At 65.1% G+C, this 10614-nt stretch overlaps 1 protein-coding gene across 2 annotated transcripts in view; it reads right to left on the bottom strand.

The window, feature by feature from the left end:
• Nucleotides 1–10170, bottom strand: part of KCNT1 (potassium sodium-activated channel subfamily T member 1) — a 49305-nt gene extending 39135 nt beyond the window's left edge. For both annotated transcript variants that reach the window (XM_042964741.1, XM_042964740.1), the window contains exon 1: nt 10020–10170. In XM_042964741.1, the coding sequence (XP_042820675.1) occupies nt 10020–10114 (95 nt within the window). In that variant the 5' untranslated portion in view covers nt 10115–10170. The remainder of the gene's footprint in view (nt 1–10019) is intronic.
• Nucleotides 10171–10614: the final 444 nt, after the last annotated feature.

Genomic DNA, 10614 nt, shown 5'->3' on the forward strand with positions numbered 1-10614 from the left:
TTTATCATCTCACGGTGCTGTTGGCGCCACGTCGGAGCAGGGTTTAGCTTGGCTCTTCTCAGCTCGGCTTTTCCGTGGGGCCTCGCGAGGCTGGCGAGGCCGACGCGTGTCAGGCAGGGCCGGACTCTCTGGGCAAGACTCCGCCCGCCAGCTCATCCAGCCACCGGCAGGACTCAGTTCCTGGAGGCTGCAGGACGCGCCCCTGCTCCCGCCGGCTGTCACCGGCTCGCTTGTGAAGGGCCGTCGCACGCCTTGGCGCGTGGCTCCCCCGTCCTCAGAGCCAGGAACGGTGCGCCAAATTCCCCCGGGCCCCAAAGCTCTGCCTCTTGGGCTCCAGCCAGAGAAAACGTTCTGCTTCCACAGGGCTCGTGTGGTCGGACGGGGCCCGCTCAGATGACCGGTAACCTGAATTACCACGCACGGTCCCTTGCCACGCCACACAGGCGCACGGCTCAAACAACAGAAACGCGTTCCCTCGCGGTCCTGGAGCCCGGACGCCCAAGACCACGACGCTGGCAGGGCTGTGCTCCCGAGGCCGCCTCCTCGTCCCGCACACGGCTGTCTTCTCTCTGCGCCTGTCTCCAGATCCCCCTTGGCGAAAGGGCTCCAGTCGTACAGGATCAGGGCCCACGCTGACGACCTCATGCTCACTTGATTACCTGCGATGACCCTGTTTCCAGACGAGGTCACTTCTGAGGCACTGGTGGGCGGGGAGGCTCAGGGGGTCAACAGTCCACCGCATGACTTTAGGAGAGATGAAGCTCAGCCCCCGACACCGTGCGACGCATCCTGATCCTGGCCGTGGCCGGGACGTCTCATCGTATTCACGGTCCTGGGCAGCCTGGAGATCCCGAGGGGCCGCACCTGGCGGGAGCCATTCTGGATCAAGAGCAGTTTGAGCCCTAATAACCAGAAGGACACAACACCCCTGGGCTGAGCAGACCAGCTGCGAGGGGCTGGGGGCCACCGGGTGGGGTCTCCCCGGGCCAGGTTGCTGCCACTCTCCCCCGACCCCGCCGGCCCCTCACTCACCTCCACGCCCCTTGACCAATTCCTGGGCACCACCAGAGTCTCCCCCGTTCTCCCCCTGCCGCCTCCCCAGCACAGGGCGTGAGTCACAGATGCCCCACAAACGCCGCTCGGAATCTGCTTCCCTGAGACACTCACTTCCCAACGGGGGCCTGGCCTGGGCACCTGGGCGGCTGGACAGCTGGCACTTTCCTGCCGCCCAGCGGGAGTGAGAGGATCTCTCCGGACGTTTCCGCTCCCCCAACAGCTGGGAGAGCTCGCGCGAGGGTCCCGCTGCTGCCCTAATGGGGACCGCACGCTGGGTGGTCCAACAGCAGAAACGGTCCCGCCAGTTCTGAGCCCAGAAGTCCACGGTCGGTACGGCTGGGCTGCCGTCCCCTGGACGCTCCAGGGGACCCCTCCCACCTCTGGTGGCTCCAGTGTCCCCCGGCTTGTGGCCTCGTCCCTCGGATCTCTGCCCCTGTCCTGAAGTGGGCTCCTCAGTCTGTGTTAAATCTCCCTTCGCCTCTCTCTCTTTTTCAACTTGGGGTAAAGTATACATAACACAGCTTAGCATTTTAACCATTTTTTGCCTCCTTCTTTTGAGGGCACTTCGATGGCACCTGGGGCTACCAGGGTACTCTCCCCATCTTAAAATCCTTTGGACCCCCGCAAAGAGTCACAGTCTGGCTGTCTTTCTGGGGCAGCTCCAGACAGCCCATCTGTGTCCACTCCTGCCCAGAGGATGCAGAAGGATGTGAGACGGCTGGCCTGGGGGGGCCGACCCTGCCCTGGTGCCACATCTCCCCACACACGGGCATTACAGCCACGGCCAGACTCAGCTGGAGTCCCTGCCCACCCTCCCCTCCAGAAGGGGACACAGGGTCAGGGCCCTTCTCCCTGCTCCTGGGCCCTGGTTAAGTGCTCTGAAAGGGGGCCCAAAACACAGGAAAACCTGCCAGAGAGGCAGAGAAAGACAAAGACACAGAGAGAATGAGCTGCTAATTAGCGAGATGCGGGCAGGGGCAGGGCCTGGGCTCCAGGGGCTGGATGGGAGGGGCTTTCCCAAGATGGCCTCGCTTCTTTAGCCCCTCTGGACCCCCGGACCCCCGAAGCGGGCACGTGGTGAGGAGCCCACAAAGGCTCAGAATGCGGGCAGGGAGGAGGGAAGGAGCCAGGACCCGGCCCCCCTACCCCGTGGGCCTGGGGAGGAGGGTGCTGCCGGCTCAGCCCCCAGAGGGGCCTCCTGTCCCCGGACCCAGGGACAGAGATGCGGTGGGGTTGGCCAGGGCCTTGCCATGCTTGGGGAGCTGCCCTTGCCCACCACACAGCTGTGAAGAGAGGCTGGGGGCACCCACGTCTGCTCCCTCAGACTCCCCCCCCCCCACACACACACCTGCACCAGAACCCGAGCCCCCGCCCAGTCCAGGCACCTTCCTGGCTCCGCCCGTCCCCTCCCCACGACCCGACCCCTAGGCCTTTTCCCTGCTCCTGCTGCCCCATAGGAGCAGCCTCCTCCCTGGGCTATCGTGGGGGTCAAGGTCACGAAGGAGGCAGCGCCCCCACAGCCCCTCCTCTGGAGTCCTCAGGGCCCGGAGCCATCGTTCCTGCTGTCCGGGGGTGGGGGGAGGTGTCCGTCTGCTCCTGGCTCCCGCGGCCCAGTGGGAGGGGGCCTCTTTTCCGGCATTTCCGCTTGGGAGTGTATTTTCAATATCACTTCAGGCCCTGCCCCGGAAAACGCCCCAGCAGAAGGAGAGGCCAAGTTATTCACAGACTCCGTCCAGCCTCAGCAGACCAGGGGTTCCACCCCACACGGGCAGTGACCACCCTGCGGGCCCAGCACGCGCTCCACAACCCCACACTGGAAACTTCCTTAGAGACCGGAGAAGGGGGCGGGTGCCGGGCCCCTGGGTCCCTAGCTTCTCGGGGCCGCCTGCCCCCACCACACTCGTACCCTGTGATGGGGACGTCAGGGTCCTGGGGTGCCGTAACAAAGTGCCACAAACCGGGAGGCCCGAAACAACAGGAATTTATTTTCTGCCAGTTCTGAGGCCAGAAGTCTGAAATCGAGGTGTGGGCAGAACCTCATTCCCTCCGGAAGCTCCAGGGAGGGTCCTTCTTGCCTCTCCCAGCTCCTGGGGGCCCCAGTGCTCCCGGCCTGTGGCCGCGTCCCTGCAGCCTCTGCCCTTGCCTTCACGCGGGTTTGCCTGTGTGTCTTTTCTTGTAAGACACCTTCTTCACAGAGGGTAGCGCCTGCCCTCACCCGGAATGAGCTCCCCTTGAGAGCTTCACCTTCACCACAGCTACAAAGACTCCATTTCCAAGTAAGATCACACGCACGGGCTCCAGGTAGGCCCGCTCCCCGGGTGGAGGCTCAGTCAAAACACCACAGGGGTCTGGGGCACTTTCTGGAGACCCGCTCTTCCTGAAGCCCCCCTTAAGCAGCGCTGTGACCCTGGACAGGTCCCTCTGCTGCAGGAACTGCCTCCATTCAGCCGGCGCACACGCCCAGCCCGGAGGGGAGAGGAGGCTCCAAGCGGGCTCTCTCTCCAGGCTCTCCTGGGTCGCCCTCAAAGCTTAAGGAGTTTAAGTCAAAGCACAGCTCAGTCCCGGGAAGGATGAACTGCCGTTCCTTCTGTGGCGTCAACTCAACCTTCCAAGCCTGCCGTGGACCCGTGTGTTGAGGCCCTAACCCCCGGTGTGATGCTGTGAGTGGGGGGTCTTGGGGGTGATTAGGGTTAGCTGAGGTCATGAGGGTGGCTCCGGGGATGGGGCTGGTGCCCTTATGAGAAGACACTGGGGAGCTCCCTCCAGCCCCACACCACCCCTGCACCCGGGAAGAGGGCCGTCACCGGGACCGGCTGTGCGGACACCCTGCTCCCAGACCCACGGTCTCCAGAGCCGCGGGAAATAAATGTGTTGTTTAAGCTGTGGTGTTTTGTTACACAGCTCAGCTGACTGAAGCACAACCTGAACACTGCCGCCCCCTAGCTTCGCTTCAGATGGAGGCGGCGGGATGGTCCCTGCACGACACCGTTACAGCAGTAAGTGGCACATCAAGGGACCAACGGGAATTAGAACTTGAAACCAAAACTGATCGTGGTCTTTGTGACCCCGAAGGATGCCGGCTGCCCCCTCACTGGGCATCTGTGCCGTGCTCTGCACCGGTTGAGGAGGAACTGAATTCTGAGTCACGCGTACAAGTCTCCGGAGACATACGCTGACCTGCACAGTCCCGGGGCAGGATGGGGAACGGGGCTCCCGGGGACACCTGATTCCCCACCATGCAGAGTCCCAGATGCCCCCAGGGCACGGGCAGGGGGAGCCAGGAATGCTGATGCACCCTTGGCCCCCAGAAGACTGAGCAGCTCGCCTGTTTCACAAGTGCAGACACAGGTCCCCGAGCCCGGCTGACCCATCTCAGCACACGCGTGCCTGTGCCCCTCCACCCCCAGCCCCTCTCCTGTCTGTCTGCGGTGTCCCTTTATTGTCCATCCACTCGCAGCTCCCCCTGTCCCCTCTTGGCCTCCCGGGCTTGGGGGAGAGGTGACTCAAGTCCCCAGAACCCCAACTTGGAGGGAGGGACTCCAGCAGGAGGAAGGCCTGACCTGCCCCCAGGATCCCAGCCTCCACAGGGAGTTGTCCGCCCTTGTCTCTGCCCTGTGCCAGCCACCCCCCAGGCCCTTGTTCCCTGTGGGGGGCCCCAGGTGACCGGGGAACAGGATCAGGGAACGGACGGCCCAAGCCGGCCCACAGTGGAGTGAGGGAGACGCAGGCAGAGGAACCCTGGGTCCAGAAAGTGACTGGAAAAATCAAGACACAAATTTTACTCCCTAAGGACACCTTAAAGCTCATGGAATTACCCAGAACCTGGCACCACCGGAGGCTTTTCCTTGACTCAGTCACGTAGCCCCAAGCAGAATCCTGGAGAAGCAGCCTTCTCCAGGCGTCCAGCATCGGCTCCTGGAGCCCACGCGCCCGCGCCCTGGCCCTGCTCCGCGGGAAGCCAGAAAGCACCCAGCCACCATGCAGGGGCTTGACAGGCAGGACAACGCTGCGGTCAGCACACACAGGGATGCCATGCCTGAGCGAGGAGGGTGGGGGCTCATCCAACAGGCTGGTGTGACAGCAGGCGGGACACCTAGCTGGCTGTTCCGGGCCCAATGGGGTCTTGGGGAGCGGGGAGAGGAGGGGCTTGGCTTTCGTTCCACGTCCCCGCTGCCCGGGCACCATCCAATGCTATTTGTGGAGCTGAAGGTGGTGGGATACCCCCCAACCTGATCGGGGCCACGCCAGCCTGGCCCTCCACCATTTCCCTGATAGGCTGTGTCCTCCGAGGCCTGTGGGTTGGCAGTGGACACAGGCGCCCAGCCAGGGCTGGGCAAGGAGCAGGTGCCGGGGCAGAGCTGGGGCCTCACCCTGTCCACCCTGTGGGTCGGCCCCGTCCAGGAGTCGGGCCGCAGGGAGAAGGCAGGCCCCCAGGAGGCCTGGGCCCAGCAGCCCCACGCAGGAGGGCCCCAGCGGACGGGGCCGAGCAGTGGGGCTCCTCTGGCGTCACGCCGCCCCTGCTTCAGCCGGACTGCCACGGGTTGGGGCGCGTCCACGGCCACCCTCCACCGTGAAGCGCCCTCCGTATTCATCGGTACGCACGGAACCCACGTGTGCGAGGCTCGGGCCAGCCTGCGGCCCCCATGGCCCTGGCTTCCCTCACAGCCCCCGAGCTGTCCCGGACGCCCCTCCAGACGAGAGATCCCTGCCAACGCTTGCCCTCTGCGGCTCTCAGGAGGGTCCTGGGTCCTGTACCAGTGAGCAAGAACAGTGTCCCGCCCTCTGCACCGTGCTGCCCTCCCAGGCTACCCCTGCCTCATCTGCAGGAGCCCTGGGTGGCGGGAGGGAGGAGGGAAGAGGGAGGCTAAGGGCTGGGGGAGGGGCAGGAGCACAGCGGAGGGAGCACCCTGAGGGGTCAGAACCCACTCGGAGCCGTGCACGGGCTTGGTGGCATCTCCAGTGCGGCTCAGTGACGTCCATTTATTAACAGTTACAGCTGAATGGCCCTGAGGGCAGAGCCGTTCCATGGGACCCCCACTCCTGGGGGGGCTTCACTGCGCACGCTCCAGGGGCCTGATCCCCTTCTGCTCGGCTGAGGGGAGGGGCAGGGAAGGGGCACGCCTCCCGCAGAGACCCCAGCCCTGCCTGCACCCAGTCCAGGTTGGAGGGGCCCCGTGGACCGAGGTCGAGGAGGAGCCCCTGCCCCGGGGGCCGTGGCTGTCCCCTGTCCCCGCCGCAGGCCGGCAGGGGTCTGAGGCCCCCCTGCCCCTGCAACGCAGGACTGGCCTTGTCCCCACTTCCCAGCTTGTTGTGTGAAATACTATCCGGTGCTGCTCAACTGCAGAGACACATCAGCTCCACACTCTGTTGTCAGAGGGGCCAAGGCAAACAGCCGCGGGGGTGGCGTTCTGACCCCTGAGGCCCGGCCTCCTCTTCCTTCCTGCAGCAGGCCGATGTCCCCCCCATCCCCAGCCCCCAGGGCCCCCGAGAGCCTCGGCCCTGGATGCTTCTACGTGTGCACGTGTCCTGCACTCAGAGGCCTGGGAGAGGGGAGGGCACAGACCCCGACACTGCCTCCAGCTGTGGCTCCGGCCACCCCGCCGGGCCAGTCCTGGCTGGCGGACAGCTGCGGAGAGCAGGCGGTCCGGGTCCTGCAGTCGGGGAGATGGCCACATGCCAGGCCCTTTGTCCTCACCGGTGGCTTCCCCACCCCAGCCTTTTGACAGCTGTGCCCCGTGTGGGGGACAAGGCTGCGGTGTGACAGCCCCCGTGTCCCCTTGTACCTCAGTGCACAGAGCCCACCTGCATCATCCTGAGCCCGGGGGTGGGGAGTGGGGCTGAGAGCCTCCTGTCCGGGTTGCAGGCGAGGAGGGGGAGAAACACTCTTAACGGCAAAGCGCCCAGTGGCAGAGCCCCTTCCCCCTCGTGTCACTCGAGGCGAGGTCCCATCACAGTGCTCTTCAAGGTGACTGGGGCTGTCATCACCTTTTCAGGAGGAGGGCTCACAGTGGGGGGGCCTGCAGCCTCCAGCTGTGACTCAGACCCCGGGAGCACAGGAGGGTCAGCCCTGGACAGGGCTGGGAGGGGACAGGAGGGGCCTCCTCAGCGGCTCCTTGGGCCCTGGGCACACGGGCAGCGGGCTGTCCCAGGGTGGGGCAGGGAGTCCTGAGCTCCAGGCCTTGGAGGGTCCAGGTGCGCTTCTGCCGAGAGCCCTGCCCCCTGGGACCCCAAGACCTGGTCCCGCAGGCAGCGGTGAAGGTCGTCCTAAGACCTCAGCTGCTCCCTGGAAGGTCTGTGAGCTCTGGCTCCGCCCTCCTCCCCCGCCTGCCCCCCTCCCCCCTCTCCCCAGAGGGCGCTGCAGCCTGGCCCACGGCCCACGTGGGCTGAGTCTCTCCCTCCCTCCAAGGCCACAGTGTGAGGCTGCAGTGACTCACTGCTCGTGGCTTTATTTCTCTGGAGAGCAGGAAGCCCACAGCCCCGGCCGCCCACTCACAGCCTGCCGAACGCCAGGGCATCAGTACCCCCCCCGCCCCCCGCCAGAGCCTGCCCTGGGGCCCGTGAGCTGGAGGTGGAAAACAGGGGGACGGAAAGGGTTCCGGGAGAATGTTGCTGATGGGGGGGGGGGCAGGGGGCCAACCCTGTGCTGGTGGCAGGGTCTTCCTGAGCTCCCAACCTCATGGCACAGAGGGACAGCCCACAGGCCCAGGCCCCCTGCCGGCCCCGTGCCCCCGGAAACATCCTTACAGGCTCCCCATACGTGCAGAAGGGGTCCTGATGGGCCGGGGAGAAGCCTGCTTCCACCTTCCACTTTGGGAATCAGTGATGAGGGAGGGGCACAGACATCAAGGATGAGACAAGCACAGAGGGAGAGGCTCGAGGGGCCACAAATATCGAGGAGGGGGCCTCCCATAGCCAGGCTTTCACTGTCTCCTCCCTGAGCTTGGATGCCAGCTCAAAGCCCAGCGCGTGCCTCCTTGTGTATGTGTCCTTATGGAAGGGGGTGTCCGGTGATCTCAGTACCCTACCCCACCCTTCGTACACCATGCTGGTTTCCTGCACTGCCTGCCCCGATGTCCATGGGCACGAGAGGGTTCATGAGAGGGACCAACCAAACTTGAGCCAGAGAAGCTTGAAAACAGAGAGACTTCTCCAACTGGGCTCCTGATACAGTGGCTGGCAGGGGATACGGGACAGGTCCCCACCCCCGCCCCAGGTGGCTGCTCCTGGAACCCTGGGCAGCCAGCACTGTGCCTCACAGGCTCCCCTCCAGCCCCCAAGCCAGCGGGGGTAACATCACCAGGAACCTGTCTTGACGCGCAAACCAGCAGCCCCCTCCCCACCTGTGAGGCCCCTGGACGCTCCAAGGGCCAGGCATGTCCACCCAGGCCCGGTGCCTCCTCTCTGGGGTGAGTGCCATCCACTCCTGAAAACTGAGGGGAGGGGTGCGTCACTCTAATTTTATCAACCACAGACACTGGCATTTATCGATGCGTCCAGAGGCCCTGGGTCTGCCCAGGGAGACAGACGCCATTCCTTCCCACATTGGAAAAATCTCCAGAGCTGCTGTTTTCAAGAATTAAGCAGGTCCTAGGGGACTAGGCGCTGAGGGGCTGGTGCTGCCGTAGGAGGACGCTCAGCACACAGGTTTGACTCGGGAAAGCCCCCGGCCTCCTGCGTTCCAGGAGGGCAGGCGAGCCCCCAGCCGCATACACCAGGACCCTCCTGACCCCGCTGCCTCTCCAGAGAGTGAAGCTCAGCTCTTTCCCGGGTGTGAGCCCTTGGGTGAGCTTACTTATGACCACAGCACTCAGTCTGACAAGAGAGAACACAGAATGCAGAAGGTCCCTCTGCTGAACCCACAAACTTGGCCATGAGTGGGCGAACACGGCGGTTTATGTCTTCTGTCCCCTGCTCGGAGGACGCAACCAGATGTGGCGTGGGCAGGTAGGAAGCTCTGTGTTCAGGGGTCGGCACAGCGAGCTTCGGCAGCTCCTCACGGGCACTGTCCTTACACACCGACCTCAGTCACTAATGTCATTTTCCCAGCTGCGGCTCCAGCAACTGATCCTCTGGAGGCTCAGTCTGCGTCCTGACCATTTCAACCTGGACACCTCACGTGCCACCTGGAATAATTGCACTGCTGGGGGGAGGGGGCATGCACATTCGCTCTGCCGGGTCCGGGGCTGGGAGGGGGCGGGGAGGGGGGAGGCACCAGCAGGTACCAAAGGCCCCTCAACACACAAGGCAAGGAAACGGGCTCATTCCCAAGCCCCGCAGGCTCCAGCCCCGCGTGAGTCCCTGCACTTGCCTTCACTGGCAGGCCCGAAAGCAGCTCTCCTGAGGCTGACAGCGCTAAAGGGCCGCTGTTTACCCAAGACAGCTATTTGGGGAAAAGGCAGAGAAAAGCAACATTGCTTGCAGCTTCCTGCCAGCTCCCTCGGCGCATGAATTATTCCCAAGGTTCTGCTGGTCTCTTACCGAAAGACTCCAGTTCATTCTGCTTTTGTCCACCCAGGAGAATTTGAGGTGAGGGAATGCTGTCCCCCTCCGTAAGAACCCACGACATAAGCTCGAAAGGCACTCGCTCAGTTAGTGACAAATGGCCACAGCCAGAGTCTGGAGGACACCAGCCTTCAGCCAGGCTGTGGGGCTCCACCACCGGCTTGCTTCCGGCGCTGGCTTGTCCCCCAAATCGGCAGGGCTGCGAGTGGGGCGGGGGGCTGGGCGCAGACGCGGGGACGCCTGGCCCCGGGACCGGTGTTTGGGAAGACTCCCCAGCGCACAGCTCTCCGTCACCCCCTCCGGGAGCCCCTCCCGGAAGGTGCTTCCCACGTCGCCCAGCCCCCACCCGAAACTTCTCCCGTCCGGAAGCCCGGGAAAGTTGAAGGGCAGCGGAGCGGACCGGCCTTCAGCACCGCGGACAGCTCCGAGCGCGCCGCGGCGCGACCCCCTCCCTACCATACCTGTCGTCGTTCTGGAAGGACGGGTCTCCCAGCAGCAGGTCCCGGAAGCGGTACCGCGGCGGCAAGGGCAGCACCTCCGTGTCCAGGTCGCTCATCTTGAGGCTGGCGGTGTCCAGGCACGCGCCGTCCCCGCGGACGCCGTCCCCGGCGCCGGGCTGCCTGCGGGCACACGCCAGCGCCCCTTCAGCCCGCGCCCGCGCTGTGCCCGCGCCCCCCCTCCCGGACCCCTCGCGGCCCCGCCTCCTGCAGCCATCGCCGCCCCCCCCCCCCCGCCCCGTCAGCCCCGCGCTGTACCCACCCCCCTGCCAGCACCACCCCCTCCCGCCTGCACCCCCCACTCCACCCCAGCCGGACTCTTGCGCCCCCCACCCACCTGCCACCTGCCTGGTCAGCCCCACACAGCCCCTGGCCAGCACCCCCCCCCCTCCCGCCTGCACCCCCAAACCACTCTGCCCGGCCCAGCTTCCTGCAGTCCCCCCCCCAGGGCCTGCCTGCACGAACCCCCCCCCTCCCCACACACACACGCACACACTGTAAGCCCCACAGCCCTTGGCCTGCCCCCAGCAGCCCCACCCAGACCGCCAGGCCTGTGGCC

This window comes from Panthera tigris, chromosome D4, assembly GCF_018350195.1.
Source record: "Panthera tigris isolate Pti1 chromosome D4, P.tigris_Pti1_mat1.1, whole genome shotgun sequence".
Lineage (NCBI taxonomy): Eukaryota > Metazoa > Chordata > Mammalia > Carnivora > Felidae > Panthera > Panthera tigris.